Source organism: Eleutherodactylus coqui, chromosome 1 (assembly GCF_035609145.1).
Source record: "Eleutherodactylus coqui strain aEleCoq1 chromosome 1, aEleCoq1.hap1, whole genome shotgun sequence".
NCBI lineage: Eukaryota > Metazoa > Chordata > Amphibia > Anura > Eleutherodactylidae > Eleutherodactylus > Eleutherodactylus coqui.
Genome location: NC_089837.1, coordinates 102,403,093 through 102,420,072, shown reverse-complemented (window position 1 = coordinate 102,420,072; position 16,980 = coordinate 102,403,093). Strand labels below are relative to the sequence as shown.

Here is a 16,980-nt window from a genome sequence, read left to right as displayed (position 1 = left end):
GTTAAATGTTTTATTTTAAGCAAGCTTATTAGCAAGGGTTATGTCATGATACAGCAAACAGCCATAAGGGATAGGCCTGGCGGTTCCTTCAGGCCTAAGTAAGGAGGTAACTGCGACTTTGTTAAACATGAAAAAGTATTGCATAACGTTTGTACTGGAAAATTTCAATAAAATATATTTTGAAATAAAAAACTAACAAAGTTAAATCACAGCCATTGTTGTACAAAAAACCATAGAACCGAAACATGCTTCTTGTATTACATTGAAACCCAACTGTTTCCAATCTATCATACATAGAGCAATGGGTTGTATTCCATGTTCATCCCATTAGGATGCAGGGAATCCATCTCAAAGATCCATGTAGCCTCCAGCAGCTTAAGTCGTTTAACACGACTAGTAGTACTAGTGAGTAGAGATGAGCGAGCGTACTCGCTAAGGCAAACCTGCCCGCTCGTCTCTAAAGATTCTGGTGCCGGCGGGGGGCGGTGGGAACGGGGGGAGATCTCTCACCGCTCTCCCCCGCCGACACCCGAATCTTTAGAGACGAGCGGGCAGCTACTCGCATAAGGCACTACGCGCTCGAGTAGTGTGCCTTAGCGAGTACGCCCGCTCATCTCTACTAGTGAGCCTTTCATCAGGTTTTCTGTTTCTTAGTATATAGAAAATAAAAGATGTAAGTAAAAAAATGCAATTATTGTTCACTCAGGTCTTTTAAAACAACTAAGTGTGAAATATATGTAAAAATAGAGGATATCAGGAAGTACTTTTTCACAGTTATGATGAAACTCATATTGAAGACGTGACTGTCGATCTCTCAGGTGTCCAGAAGGCGCATAGAAGTTTAGGCACGCAGAAGGGCGCTAGATGCGGATGCTCCAGGACGTTACCCAATACCTCCTAGTTATTTCTAGAAATTGGCAATAGACCGCAATAAACTGTTCTTGCTACTTGTTGGGGACAGACTCCGCTTGAACCCTCACATCTCAGTTATTGAATTCACTCCGCAGAGTTAAATATAACTGGAATTTGATATAATTGCTACTAGTAAAATACAGCTGCCTGGTACTATAGTACGAATTTGTCATGCGTTTCTACCACCCCCTCCCTTCTCAGCTGTGGTTACAATAAGGAAGTCCCCATGTTACTGTTTCCTTTGCATCTCTGTGTTTAAAACAGGAAACAATGTAACACACAGAACAAGAGAACTTAGGGAGAACATTTGGGCTCCTGAACAAGTGCAGCATTATTGTCTGCAGGGTCCTGACTGCAGTGAGGACAATCAGAGGGAGGCCTCTGGAAATACGCCATTGACACTTCCTGAGATGTCTTTCTGCTGGTACCATGGGAACATTACTCGCTCCAAAGCTGAAGACCTGCTGTCACAGGCTGGCAAGGATGGCACTTTCCTTGTGCGAGACAGTGAATCTGTATGCCGGGCATATGCTCTTTGTGTGCTGTAAGTGACATGCTACTTATTCTTATCATCGCCCTGTAGTTAGAAAGTGCGCATATATTTCTTTGCATTGAGCACAATAGTAATGTCGACAAGTACAGAATAGAGAACGAGCGGCTCTGCCTGCTGACTGATTTTCAATATGAGATACAGTGCTGTCATTTAAAGCACTTTCTTGGGGTGAAATCAACTGCAGATCTGCAGCAAAATCTGCAGCAAATAAGCAATGTGTGAACATAAGCGATACGTATATGATATGTCTAAGGCTATCTCAGGGGGTAATGCAACTGAAAAAATCCATTGCAGATTTCGCTGCTGATTGATGGCAAATTGTTCTGCAAATTCACTGTGGATTTCACCCCGCTCATCAAAAGGGGTGAGATCTACAGTAAACATTTGTAGCATAAAGCTGCATGCACACAAACCCTTTTTCTATATGATTTTGCAGCCGATATTTTTTTTTTTTGGTCTGAAAATCGGACAGAAATAGAACCTATTTATTTGAATCGATGTATTCGCATGAGCATTTTTTACCAAACCGTGTGCAAACACATTTGTCTGTTTAAGACTTTAAGCAGACGGACGTGTTTCCCTCCCTTTTTTGCGCGCGTGAAAAATCACACCCGCAAAACGTGACAATAAAACTCATTTCTATTGGTTCGCTCTCAAGAGCATGTTTCTCATTCACAATTCCTGCCCTATCTTTCTCCGTTTTACGCAACAAGCTGCCATAGAAGTCAATGGCAGGTTCAAAAAAGCAAAGGGATAGGTGTGACACTACGTAAAATGCAGAGAAAAGAAGGCAGCTGGTTGTAGTTAGGCTTTAAATAGCCATTCTATTCCACGGAAAGGGAGCATCATCCTCGAATGTGAACTGGCATCAAGAGCATTAAATCGTGTTAACAAAGAATTTTTCACGATTTTGCCCAGCTGGCTGTGGTGTCTTGCAGTGCACCGACGCCCCAGCCCCAAAATCTGTAGGCTGCCAGAACAATGAAGGAAATCCTCACGGGGATGATGGGAGTCCCCGCGGCAGGGGACTCCCTTCATCCCCACAACAGAGGAGTCCCTTTATTCTTCCCCCTCTCTTTAATGGCTGGCTTGCATAGACTCCATAGGAGACTATGGGGTCGCCGGCGTTGTGCCGTCAAAAGATAGGACATGTCCTATCTTTTGACGAGATTAATCTCAGTGTCAAAAATTTTTTTTGGTGCGTCAAAAAATCGTTCATCTGAAAGAACCCATAGAAAACCATTATTCTTTTAGATGCCATTTTTTGGTGCACCTCCTTTGCATCAAAATGAAGTTCGTGTGAAAAAGGCGTTAGGGCTCTTTCACATGACAGTTTTTGTGTTCAGTTTTTTGTGAGCCAAAACCAGGAGTGGAGAGAAAGTATAATGAAAAGATTGATTGTACTGCTGTATAGAGAGCAGGTGCACCGCAGTACCGGACCGCTCAGGTGGAAGACTGCAGCGGACGCCAGGGGGTGGGGGGGAATGACATCACCAAAGCAAGTACCGGAACGCTCAGCTGAGGGAATGAAGCAGAGGGGAGGGGAGGAGGAGGGAATGGTGCAGAACCTCGGTACTGGGCACAAGGCACAGCACCAGAGGGCTGAGTGACAAAAGGCCAGAGGGGAGATAATGCCCACCCATTCTCCAGGCCAGTCAATAAAATAGTGGCCGTCGCTTGGGAGGTGTTCATCTTGTCTCCCCCCATTCTTCATGGTGGAGAAAAGATACAACAATACCGCCTCCATTACATGTACTACATGTCACCCAGCTTCCCCAGGTGCAAAAAACGCAAACCTACCTATTTATGCACCACTACAGGAGAAGGGGAAGTAGCACTGCACTTTGGGATCCTGTCTGGGAAAGTTGAGTGAGAACCCAGGAAGGAGATTTTCTTGTCACCATTTTGGTTTGTGAGGGTATATGTATATATTGCCATATGTTTTTTATGCTTTTATACCTGTATGCAAGTTCTATTCAAAGTTAAAATGAGAAAAACTTATATGTCGCCTTACATCAGATATTCCAAAAGTTTGCAAGGCTGAGAGAGATGTGTCCAGAAATTCAGAGATGATACAGAACCAGACATGAAGGCCGTGTGTACTTGGCTGTTTTCCCAGAGGCGCCGTATCAAGATAACGACTGTTTAACTACGTATATGACTATCAGTGCCTCAGCCGGAAATCCGGACTTAACATATATGGCTATGCGGTGAATTTGAGCCAATGAGACCATCACCCATTCCTAGTGATGAGACCAAAGGGTATAAGATCCCATGTAATCTGTAATAAAGTGCGCAGTTATGTCCCCGTGTGAGGAACTATACCAGACCTCCGTGTGTGGTGTCTCTTCTTTACCGCCGGCAGCGGGGCATTGGGGTGGACCGGATTGGTGCTGTACGCAGAAATTTCCCTGACAGGTTGCCTTCCTCAGTATATAATATAAGTAAATTGCAGAATAGAAAGTTTAACAACTTGACAGGAGTGGATGTCTCCAAGACTTGTATCTATAGAAAACATCTAGATACATTATAGGAAACAACAGATGGCAATAATGTAGAGTGCTGAGATCAGACAAAGTTATTACAAAGCTGTGCAGTAAGATGAAAAGGAAAGATACATTCATAGATAAAAAGACGTGTGAGACAAACCAATATGATGAGATAACTGACCTTGAAATTGGTGTCTACTTCACATGCTTCCTGTGTAATGGCTGTAAGCTATTATTGTTATCAGGCCTTGATTTAGTGAATTTTACAAATCTTCATATCTTTGCTTATATTTTTGTGTTTGGCACCAATCTGAAAAAATTGGGTAAAGTGTTCTAAATTAGGGATAGACTACAACTAGAAAATCTCTCAAGATTTATAAAGTGTTGCCATCACAAAATGTTATGGCATAGTAATGGAAAAAAGATATAGGGGAACATTGCCTATCATCCCCTTAATAAAGACACCCTCTATGAGCCACAGAAGAGAGGCGCTAAGTAAGAGCAGCTCCGGCTATGTCAGACTCAGTCTGGCTATGTATTACATGGTTGTCCATTTATTTGAAAGCCATGTCATATTGCATTCCCCCTGCAGCGGCAACCAGCACAACCCTCCTTCTTTCTTTTTAAATGATCTTGTCAATTACAATAAGTTAAGCACGGGTCTGGAAGAAGTCTGAAGCGTGCAAAACCACGCCACATTTTCTAAACTTTGCAGAAAGTTTCTCAATCGGTAATGCAGCTGACATTTCTACAGATGACTACACATGAGTGCGCACTAACAGAAAGCTCCAAAACAACCATTGTACCTCAATCAGATTACTCAGTCAGCCAGAATAGTGGCAGTACACAGATTCAGAAGAATGTCTCCTGGATCAGATGGCTCAGGATGACGGGAGGCTCCTAAAGAACGAGCATAGGCTCTCTGAAGGTGACGCTATTGTGTGCATATTGGCGCTGTTAGGGCTTCTGCAGACAGGTGATTTTGCATGCTTTTTTGCACACGTGAAAATATATACATGACATGCTCTAATTTTGTGTGCATTTGCACACCCAAGGCACCGCAGGATTTCGCAGGGTTCATCAACAACATTGGAGACTAATTAGGCTGCTCAGCCTGTTGCATGCCGCGCCAATGAGAGCAGGCCCGGCAGCATAGAAAAGTACGGTAGAATGCGTGGATACAAGAGCACTGCCTTGATAGCACAATTACGTCATGTTATTGCGAGCGTATCTACGCATACACTGGTCTATAGAAGCCCTCAATTGTACTTTCTGCGATGCCAGAGACCATTCATAACTGCACCGGACACACCCGCGCTGTGATTAAAAAGGCTGTTCAGCCTAATTAGTCCTTGGTGTTATCATGTCCATTGCGCAACGTCGCGGGGATCAAGTGCGCACCTCCATAGACTCCTATGGTGCCTTAGATGCATAAATGCACACAAAAATAGAGCATGTCGTGTTTTTTTTTTGCTTACGCGAAATGTGCGGTTGAAAACGATATTGTGAATGGGTTCTATTCTCTGCACAATACGCATACACTCAAGTGAATAAGCCATTAAAGAGAGAAAACTGAAGTGTGCGTATAGACCACAGATATTGGCTAATAGTACAACTTGTGTTTTTCAGATACCAGAAATGTGTCTACACATACAGGATTTTACAGAACAATGAGAAGCAGCTTTCAGTACAGGTAGGTGATACTTATATACATTCTTTTACTGAGCATCTTGTTATATGCAAAGATGACAATATAATTCTACTGTCAAACAATCATGACTTAAAGGGGGTTTCCCAGGCAAATACTTGTAAGAAGGGTAAGCAGTGCCCTGCTCCCCTCTTACAGATTACAGCAAGTCTACCTCCAGGAAGTAAGCTCCAGAGTGAAGTTCCATCCACTGCCTCTGTCAGCCACTTTGGGGCATCTAAGACTGAGCTTCAATAATGCAGACGGCAATATCAGCTTTGGCCACAACACAACCAAAGGCTATTGCTAATAAAACTGAATTGAGTTTGCTGGGAGCTTTTAGACCAAGTTGTGTAGCTCCACGTGCCACAGTTGGGAAGGGCCAGCAGTCATCTTGGATCTTATGGGGAATGGTTAAAGGATCTGAGAATGTTTACCATGCAAAAAAGAAGGCTGAGGGGAGACTTAATAGCGGTCTACAAATATCTGAAGGGCTGTCACAGTCCAGAGAGATCAGCACTATTCTCATTTGCACAAGGAAAGACTAGAAGCAATGGGATGAAGCTGAAAGGTAGGAGACACAGATTAGATATTAGACAGTGAGAGTGATGAATGAGTGGAACAGATTGCCACTGGAGGTGGTGAGTTCTCCTTCAATGGAAGTGTTCAAACAGAGGCTGGACAAATATCTGTCTGGGATGATTTAGTGAATCCTGCACTGAGCAGGGGGTCGGACCTGATGACCCTGGAGGTCCCTTTCAACGCTACCATTCCATGATTCTGTGATGCAGCTCAGAATTCAGAATGTGTGAAAGGAGGAGCAGCACAGGGAGGTCAGCAGTATAGTGGTGGAGACTGTGCCTAGAGACAGTGCAGCAGGCAGTGAGACTGAAAGAGACTGATATGGCACTGATGACCCAGGGACTAAAGAGACGGCTGTATGGAAGACCAGCTGGATCAGTAAGGCAATACCGATGCTGCAGTGTTGACCAGACTGTAAGATGTTGATTCGATAGAGGACAACGGCCAAGATTTAATGTACAGGTGACTTGCTGCTGCCAGAGGACATACGCTGTGTACCTGAGATATAAGAAGTGATGTTCTGCACATGGTGTTACAGAAGTGTTTAACTAGTAGGAATAGTAAATGATGAGCTGTGTAGCATGTGTACCGGGGTAGCAAGGCACTTTACAGAGGTACTACGCACGAAAGAGAAGTATAGTAGATGAAAGTGATGTACCACATTCAGTGCAGCTTTTAAGATGTACCTCATTCGGTGTGGTGTTTATAAAATGTACCTTTCCCCGAATAGGTCCACTAGGCAGCAATTATTGATAGATGACGAAAAAGACAATCTGTATTACATACAGATGTTTGCACCCATGGTGCATGAGGCCGCGATGATGCTGCAGACCTCCTGAAGTAAAGTATGCAGTAGTAGTATGGCAATGGGCAGTATCAACAGGGATTGAATTGCATTGCCAGATTGAAGAGATTAAAACCTGTTGTTATAATGAAATTCCAGTTAAAGTTATTACACAACGTATCAAACCCCCCTATGGAGCAGAAATAGTATTCAGTTCAGTAAAAGTTTTTTTTTTTGTTTTTTTTTAAATGCTACCTCCACCTCCGTCTGTCACCACCGTGACACACATAACACCACCTGCCTCATAATATTGATGACTTATGCTCAGAAGAAGTCAGCAATAGTTGATCACTGGGGATCCACCTCTCAGGATTCCTAACGATCAGCTGATCGTCAGGCCTGCTGACAGTGCAGCGGGGTGGATGTCATCATCGTGTCGGAGCAGGAAGCCTTAGAAGCGGCTTCACTCCCATTGAAATCAATTCGAGCTGAGGCTTCCTATTACACTTACGGCTCTAGCCCCAATGCTAAGCTGAAAATATAATAGTTGGCTTACTTCCTTTTATTTCAATGGGAGTGAAGCCGCCTCTGAGGCTTCTTGCCCCACTGTACGGATTGCCAGCGATCCCGAGCAGCAGATCCCTGACGATCAACTATCGATGACGTATCCTGAGGATAGGTCATTAATAGTATTATAATAGTATACTCAGAAAACCCCTTTAGAGGAACAGGTCCCATGGGGGCGTTATGTGGTGTTTGGTGTTTTTTGAATCTCTTTGTCATGTATTGCCTCTAGCTGTACCAGTAAGTAGGTCTCGCTAGCTGCTCACTGTGGAGCACATTTGGTGCAGGAGATTGCTTCAACCTAGTGTGAGAGCCATAGGAAATGCAAACCAATATTCCAGTACTTGGAGGATCTGCTTTAGCAGCTTTATTTCAGACCAGTGTTAAAATCCAACAGTCCCAAAACCAGAGAAGAAATGTTACCATGCTTACGCATTTTCGACTGCCAATCCATTCTTAATCCTAGCATCATGCTTGTCAGTCCAAATCATGAAAATGTGGGTGTGTTTCTCCTCTTTTAAAAGCAGATCCTCCCAGTACTGGACTACTGGTTTGCTTTTCGTTATCACTTCTTTAGACCCTGCAGATAGTCGAAAACTGCGAATGACTATCTCTGAGATTCCCATAGAGTTGCATAGAGTGCCAGTGGACATGCGCTACTGTGGCTCTGTTTCAACAATAAAAACAGAAGGCTACCGTTCATGTGATCAGTTGTGGTCCCTGCAGTCAGGGCCTCACCGATGAGCTACTTGATCCTCATCCTGTGCATAGGACTATGTTTAAAGCTTGGCAAAAAAAAACTTTAATCTGCCCATGGATATTAGACAGTTTTAATAATCGTATGAAAATATAAAAGTATTGTTGGCGATAGCTAATGTATGTTCAAGGCATACTGCTTATGTTCATTGATCGAAATGTTAAGTATGTCGTGTTGTCGGCCTTCACATGCAAACATGTCACTTTGTGCATATTTGTGTCTAAAATTGTAAGAAAAGGCATATGGGCCACTTTTAATCTAATGTGTTTTGTGCTTTGCTCTCATACAATCAACTTGTGTCCTCTTCGAGTAAATATATCATATCAAAGTCCATGTTAACTAGAACTGTACAATATTAACTTCAGGAAGTGGCTCCATTCATAGCAACAATCCCTTCTTTGTAGCAGTGATGATTATAATGGGATCAGCCCATGGATGAGTCAGATTTAAAAGCAGTTGCTGAATGACAAAAGTTCAGGATGCAGTGATTTTGTCTCAAATATAATTTAGATGGTGGCTGGTGTAACGTCCACCCAGGACGTGCTGGAACCATAACCCGCAGATCTTGCACACAAACACATAAACTGTGTCAAAACAATAATAAACTAAAACATGTGAACTCTTTTCCTATCTAAATAACCTCAGGGACGGGGAGCTGACTAGATGCAGGCAATTCGCCCTGACAAGGACGTACCTGACCTTGTACCTCGGTCCTTAGTTAACCCTACATGGGACAGGGGAATAACATAAGAAACACAAACTTAGATTTGCAATGCAGCAGGCAAATGATAGTTCCAGTGTAGCATCTGAGAAGTGGGCCCACAGCCGAAAAGATAGCAGGGTGGATAAGGCCTTGACAGGACTCTACCATCTCCTCCCCTGGGGGTAGCATGGGATCCAACCACGTTTCTGCTGGGGGAGTTTCACAGAGATGCCTAATGCGCAGAAATGTGATCTCTTGTATGGAAAAAACACACTTTTCCTATTTTGCAAACAAATTATAATTGCGCAATGCCCGGAGGACTCGACAAACATGAGAAATATGTGAATCAAAATCCAATGAAAAGATAAGAATATTGTCGAGGTATATAAATTTATAGAGGACCGCATTGCTAAAGGACTGGAAAACTGCAGGAGCCTTTGTTAAACCAAACGGCATCACCAAGTTGTCGTAATGCCCTTCAGAGGTGTTAAAGGCGGTTTTCCATTTGTCCCTCTCCTTAACCCGAATCAAAGTACATGCCCCTCGTAGATCCAACTTTGAAAAACAGTTGGCGCCATTCAACTGTGAAAACAGATCGGGAATGAAAGGCAATGGATATGGATTACGCTTGGTGATTTTGTGTAGCTCTCTGAAATCAATGCAGGGCCGCAAACCTCCATCCTTTTTCTTGACAAAGAGAAACCCGACCACCAGTGGGGAATTTGAGGGACATATGTGCTCCTTTTTCAAATTGTCCCAGATATAAACTTTCATAGACTGTCTCTTGGGCATAGTTAGATTGAACATACGGCTTTTTGGAAGTTTACAGTCTGTAGCAAGTTCAATAGCGCAATCCCCCTCCTTGTGAAGTGGTAACTTATCTGCCCTCTCTAGAGCAAAAACATCAGCGAAGTCTGCAATATATTCCAATAACTCCTCAACTTGCACTGAAGACACCCTTTCAAGAGATACAAATGGAATTACAGTATGGACTCCATTTAGAGATGTCTCCCTTCTCCTAATCCACCACAGCATTATGCAAACACAACCAAAGTAGGCCTAAGGCTACCTGTGTTGGAAGGGTTTCCATGACATATAGAGTGATGATCTTGGTATGGAATAATCCGATCTTTAAACATATATCCGGAACACAAAATCTTAAGCACTGATAATGAAGAGGTGTCAATGGCGGACACAGAAATAGGTGGATCCAGAGGTTTTACCTCCAAGCCCAAGCATTTGACCGTCTCATGATGGATTAGGTTAATACCAGCTCCACAATTAGGAAAAACTGTGATTTGTTTGCTACCGTCCCCCAAGAAGGATCTTAGCGGGTAGAACCAGCCTGGAGGATGCCACCCAAGCAATCAGTGGCCCTTAAGGGACCTTCCCTCCCACCTTCAGGCCCCCTAATTCCTCCTGCCGAGGCTGATTAAAGGACATTCTGAACCAAACGACTAGTATGACTGTATGCAAAGCATCGCCCTTTAGACTGCCACTTCTCCCGCCTCCTGATGTTGCCAACTAATGAACCCAGTTGGCAAGTTCCTCCCCAGCAATAGGCATGAAAGATAAAAAATAGCAGACAGCTCACTTTGCCTTTCTCTAATCCGATGGCCAACTCTGATGACCAAGGAAATGGCATTATCATGGCTGTGAGGCATCGGATAGGCAACCAATAGGTCTTTAATATTATTAGCCAGACCACAGTAAAACTGGCTTCACAAAGCAGGGACATTCCACTGAGTTTCTGTCGCCCAACGGCAGAATTCAGCACAGAAATCCTCAACAGGAGAGTCTCCCTGATGCAAACCTCTGATCTTTCCCGCTGCCAGTGACACCCTATCAGGATCATCATAAACTAAACCGAGGGCACAGAAAAAACTATCCGCAGAGGATAAGGCCTCAGAGGAGGGAGGCAAGGAAAAAGCCCATGCCTGAGGAGCCCTCTGCAGCCTGGAAATAACAATGCCCACCTTCTGCGACTTGTCACCCAAGGAAACAGGACGTAACCTAAAAAGAAGCCTGCAAGACTCTCTAAAGAAAATAAATTCCTGCCTGTTTCCAGAGAATCTGTCAGGTAGGTCAATTTTAGGCTCCTTTCCTGGAGCCGCCAAAGTTAGATGCCGTTTTTTATGCTCAGCAACATCACTTGTCAGCAGCTTTATCTGATTTGAGAAAACCTCGATGGAATCCATCTCAGATGTAAACACAGATCCTACCGAGTAAGTATGGCCGTTGAATGTGTCACCTCCACCAAGGACGTGCTGGAACCTTAACCTGCAGATCTCACACACAAACACACAAACTGTGTCAAAACAAAAACTCTTTCCCTATCTTAATAACCTCAGGGCCGGGAACCTGCCTACACACAAGCAATTCACCCTGACAAGGACGTACCTGACCTTGTACCTCAGTCCTTAGTTAACCCTACGTGGGACAGGGGAATAACATAAGAAACACAAACATAGCCTGGCGATGCAGCAGGCAAATGATAGCTCCAGGACCAAGCTCTGACTGAGACCACAGTCAGAGCTAGACAGAAGATTCAACGGCAATTCTGTTTACAATTAGCCAGACTAAAATAGCCGTGACAATTGCCCTCAGGTGCGGCTAAGCATGTCTCACCTAATAGCACACCCACCAGGGCCAGAAGATGGAGAACCACCTGCAAAAACTGCACCATGGCATCAATCCCAGAACCACCGCAACAGCTGGCATGTACATTGGTTATCCGAGTCACTTTGATATTTTTGCTAGTTTCTGCATATACTTTATAGTTAATAGGATTTCATGCACAGGTCTAGTTCAGCTGATCTCCTGCAGACCAAAGCCACCCGATTTCTGAGGTTTACCAATTGGAACATTGGATCATGAGTATGGGTAGAGGAACTGGTAGCACATGTGTCTTGGATGCAGGGTTGGTGCCAAAATGTTACTCTGCCTCTTGGGTGTATTAATAAAGGGCTGTGGCTGCAAACTGAATCCCTCTTTGCCTGGTGAAGGACAGCTTAGCGCCAAAAGAATTTGTAGAAACAAACATTTTTGAACATTACTTGAGCCCAGTTGAAAGGTAAGACCAAAGATCTTGTGCCGACTTGCATACAATGTAATGCCCTTGTCAATGTGTCCTCTAATATCTAATTGATGTAGAACACATTACAGTACTTATAGCTGAGTTTTATCCTCTGAGATCTTTCGACGCTTAGTTGTGTCATCATGCAATGTGCCATTACGTAAAGTCAGGTTGTCTTGTCAGTATGACTGCTCAGCACAAGGGGACTTCATCAACAGGATCTTGCCTTATCTTAGAAAGACCAAAATTCTCACGTGGCTCGGCTGAATAACGAGAGGTATAACTAATAGAAAGAGAGGGATTGTGATCCTGCTTTATTTCTGGAGATCTCACCTACAGAAAAACATTGGTAAAATAGAACAAGTCCAAAGACTGGGTTAAGGAATGGTGAAGGTCTTAAGAGGAAAACTTAGGAGAGACTTAGAGGACCTTTTCTTCTTAAAGGAAGAAATTAAACACCGGAACATGGGGGCACAATCTAAGATTAGTTGGGGGGATCGAAAGCAATATCAGAAAATATGACTTTAGTGAAAGAGTAGTAGGAAAAGCATATATATATATATCTTAAAAGAGGAATAAAAAGGAAATAATATAATGACAGACTAGACTGACCACATGTGCTTATTCTTCCATAAATGTTCTATGTCTCTAAAGTTGAAGTCCATTTTATAGTTTCTGACTCATCCATATTTGTCAGTAAGTATATTTAGAGGCCTCTGTGTTATATAATCATTACACACTTTCTAGAAGGTCTCATCTTTCTGGTGTTTGTGTGTTCAATGCTTGAAACTAAAGTAAAATAATTTTCTGCTCTAAAAGTGTATTTGAACTGTCTTGCTAAAATAAACCCATCATACAGGGGTGCACTCCAACATGAATAATAATAATAATCTTTATTTGTATAGCGCCAACATATTCCGCAGCGCTTACATAGACAGGGGGGATACAGAAAGACAAAAGTACAAAAATTACAGAACCACGGTTACATAGTAATCAATTGATGGAAACAATAGGGGTGAGGGTCCTGCTCCAACGAGCTTACATACTACAAGTAATGGGGTGATACAGAAGGTAAAGGGGCTGGAGATGTGCACGGTATGGCGAGGTGGAGAGTGAGCGGTGTTATACACAGACAATGGTCAGACATTTAGCCGTGTGACGGCAGGATCAGTATGACTACAGGAGCGGTTTATGACGGCTAGCAGGGATTGCAGTCAGCAGGTCATGTTATCAGGCAGCGTACAGAGGGGTTTGTTTAGGGAATGTGGTATGCCTCCCTGAAGAGGTGCGTTTTTAGAGCACGCCTGAAGTTCTGCGAGTCCTGAATTGCCCGGGTAGCCTTTGGTAGTGCGTTCCAGAGGACCGGTGCTGCTCTGGAGAAGTCTTGGAGGCGGGAATGAGAAGTTCGAACTAAAGGGGCGCTCAGTCTGGTTTTGTTAGCAGAGCGGAGAGCCCGAGCTGGTTGATGGATTGAGATGAGGGAGGTGATATAGGGGGGCACTGTACTGTGGAGGGCTTTGTGGATGAAGGTAGCGAGTCTAAATTGTATTCTGTATTTGACGGGTAGCCAGTGCAGTGACTGGCACAGGGCAGAGGCGTCCGAGTAGTGGCTGGACAGGAAGATGAGCTTGGCTGCCGCATTCAGGATGGACTGGAGAGGGTAGAGTCTGGTGCAGGGGAGGCCGATCAGCAACGAGTTGTAGTAATCGAGCTGAGAGTGGATGAGGGCAACAGTAAGCGTTTTTTAACGTGTTCACAGTGAGAAAAGAGTGGATTCTTGCGATGTTCTTGAGGTGCAGCTGACATGTTCGAGCCAGAGATTGGATGTAGGGGGTAAAAGAGAGATCAGATGGCACAAAGCAGCTTTCTCTAGAGGACATGTCTGATCTCCTAATCTGTAAATGTTTGTATTACGCATGTAATACCAATTCTAGAGTCTCTTTTCTTAGAGCTCTGCATTGTTCCATTCTTCTGTTATTTCTTCTAGAAATGTATGAAGGAGCCAACAACTAACTGTGTTGTCAGTCCCCTTCTCAACAGGGTGCTGTGTAGTTGTATCAGTAATCCATTAGTATTTGCATTTCTTCATAATAATTTCTATTGGGCAAAAAGAGATCTGTTTTTTCCCAAAAGAAAATTAAAAGAACATTTCTACATTTTTGACATCTCCTGCAGCTGATCTGCTGCAAACGATCCTCATTAAAGGAGTTGTCTGAGTTCTACCATCTCTAGACAACCTCTTTCCCATGCACCAACATAACACACTGTCATATACTCACCTCTCCCTGCTCCCGCTGAGTCTGGGGACAGCGCTCTGTCCACAGCTCCGGTCTCAGTTGACTACTGCAATCCTGTCCGGTTTACAGGACATCACAGGAGCTACAATCAATAACAGAACCCAGCGACCGATCGTTTATCTATTTGTTATGTTAGTACACTGGGAAGGAGTTTTCCAGAGATGGTATAATTCAGACAGCCCCTTTAAAGGGGTTCTGTCATAAAAAAAAAATTAATACTTACCTATTCCTCCATCGTCAGGCTTTTTACCGAATCTTCTCCCCGCCAATCTTCTTCTGACTTCTCCAGTCCCCTTGGTCACATCACCTCCAGCCAGCTGGATCCTCTTCTTCCTGTGACGAAGCCTACATTGCCGGCATTCTCTTCTCTGCACAAGCTATTGCCGAGACTGTCTTGGGACAATAGCATATGAACACTCATTGCGAGACAGTGCACCTGTGCAGTCTCGGGAATAGCTCGGCATTTCCTGCTAGGCAGTGAACGCTACATCACTAGTGGCGTAACCTACACTGACCTGCAGGAAGAAGAATGCCGAGAATGGATGCTCCATAACAGAAAGAAGAGGATCTGGCCGGCTTGCGGTGAGGTGACCGGTGGAAATTGGAAGAGCCAGAAGATCGGTGAGCAGAAGAAGCGGTAAGAAGACAGTCTGGGGAAGAATAGATACGTTTTTGGGGGCTTTTTTGTAACGACAGATCCCTTTAACTATTCTAAAAATGCCAGGCCTTTATTTTTTTCATGTGTAATCCATAGTGGCATAATTTTGCAGTTTTAGATTAGAAAAACATTCCAGAAGCTAGATTGAGTTTTACATTGCCATGTGGGTCCTACTGTGATTCTAACATGTCTCTATTCAGTTCTACTTCAAACTGAAATTCTATAATTCTGTTGTATTTAGCAACATTTCTTAAATTAAAGTGTTCTCCAACCAGAAGTGAAGCATATTTGTAGTAACTGTCTGCAGTCTTTCTCTTGCTGAGTGTGCTCGGTACTTCTGCTTTCAGTTTGTGGGACAGGAAGTAAATGTCTGACAGTTACTACTGGCTCCCATGATTCATTTTTCTTCTCTGTCGCTGGTCACCTAGGGATCTCGCCAGCATCTGTCTCATAGGCTTTCTTGACATTCAAGCACAATAGAGGATTCAGTCTCTCTCAGGCTATTCCTGACCGCAGACTATGAGACCCAGGGACTTTTTAGCAAGAATTTGCTTGCTAAAAACTGTGTTTTATTGTCCAAAATATATGTAAATCTCTAATCTGACTTGCATTTAGGAGTCCCATCTGATTGCTCATCAGATTTTTGACTCCAAGAAAAGTGCATGTCTATAGCAGTATTCTTGCCTTTAAAAAGACCAGGGCCATAATGGACCGTTAAAGTCATTGGCGTCTGTCAAGGTTCTCCAGTATCCATTTGAAAATGATCATGGCCTTTACAAATGAAAGCCAGGGCCAGTTTTTTGGAGTGTCTGATAGATGTAGTTGTACAAGATGTGGTCACAGGCACCAGTTCCAGATGGGCATGGCTATCCCTAGAAGGTGGGCCTACCTGGCATTCTGGGATCAAGCCAGTGGACTGACATTGGTCTCTCTGATGTAACTGTACTCTGTGGGCCCTAGCTCTAGCTAGTACTTCAGTAAGAGGGCCAGGCCGGTGCATTGTGGCTTGTAAATTTTATTTCAACAGTTATAACAAAACACCTTCCTATGGCTTCCATGAAAATACCAGGGTTTGAGTCTTGAATTTGATCAGTTTCAATCATAAATAAGCACAACACAACCGATGCAACAGAAATATCAGCAGGCTCTATTTGATAAATTAGTCACAGAAAACTCCTTTTGGCAATTCATGGAGCATCGTTTGCATTACTCCTGCAAATGAGCAAGACGGTAGGACTCACCCAAGCATGTGTGGCAGGTAGGAAGTCACTTATAGCGCCTGCATTTGCTTTACATACATATAATATATATACTACATAGTGAGGGTGATGCCTGCCTTGTGCAGAGGGAGTATGTAAGCTAGCCAATGAGAGAAAACAAGCTGGCATACTGTGAGGAGCCTAAGACTGAGGAATTAGGGAGGAGGGGACCACCGCTTGTGCTCCACTGAGTGTTCCACCCCAGCCCCTAGAGAGAATCCAAGTGTCACAATAAAAGTTCAACTTGAAAAATTCATTATGGATGTGCATTATGGTATTTCTCACGGGGATGAGAGCCAGAAGGTACACCAGTTATGCAGAGCGGAAGAAAAAGACAGTAGCAGAGAAACCGTTGATAAACTGGGCGTATGACGTAGATGCCAAGTTCCCCATGCAAGACTCTGTATCGCCAAATTCAGGTAAGCCATTGACCGCCCAAGGACTGCAACACCTGCCGGCCAATCCCAAGCCTAGGGCTCCTGATGTTAAAGACACATACAGCAGACATATAATTGTAATCAGTGTGACAGGCACTACCTTATGCTACCCTCAGTGAGGACTACAAAAAAAAGATGGTGACAGATTCCCTTTAATAATCCCACAGAGATTCACTGGTGTCACCTCGGAAGAGGATGTTGCCCTTTAGGAGGGATATGAAA

The 16,980-nt window shown here is 43.7% G+C and overlaps 1 protein-coding gene across 2 annotated transcripts in view; it reads left to right on the top strand.

The window, feature by feature from the left end:
• Positions 1 to 1,196: 1,196 nt before the first annotated feature.
• INPP5D (inositol polyphosphate-5-phosphatase D) overlaps positions 1,197 to 16,980 on the top strand; it is a 111,246-nt gene continuing 95,462 nt past the window's right edge. For both annotated transcript variants that reach the window (XM_066598249.1, XM_066598248.1), the window contains exons 1-2: positions 1,197 to 1,456; positions 5,584 to 5,647. In XM_066598249.1, the coding sequence (XP_066454346.1) occupies positions 1,323 to 1,456; positions 5,584 to 5,647 (198 nt within the window). In that variant the 5' untranslated portion in view covers positions 1,197 to 1,322. The remainder of the gene's footprint in view (positions 1,457 to 5,583; positions 5,648 to 16,980) is intronic.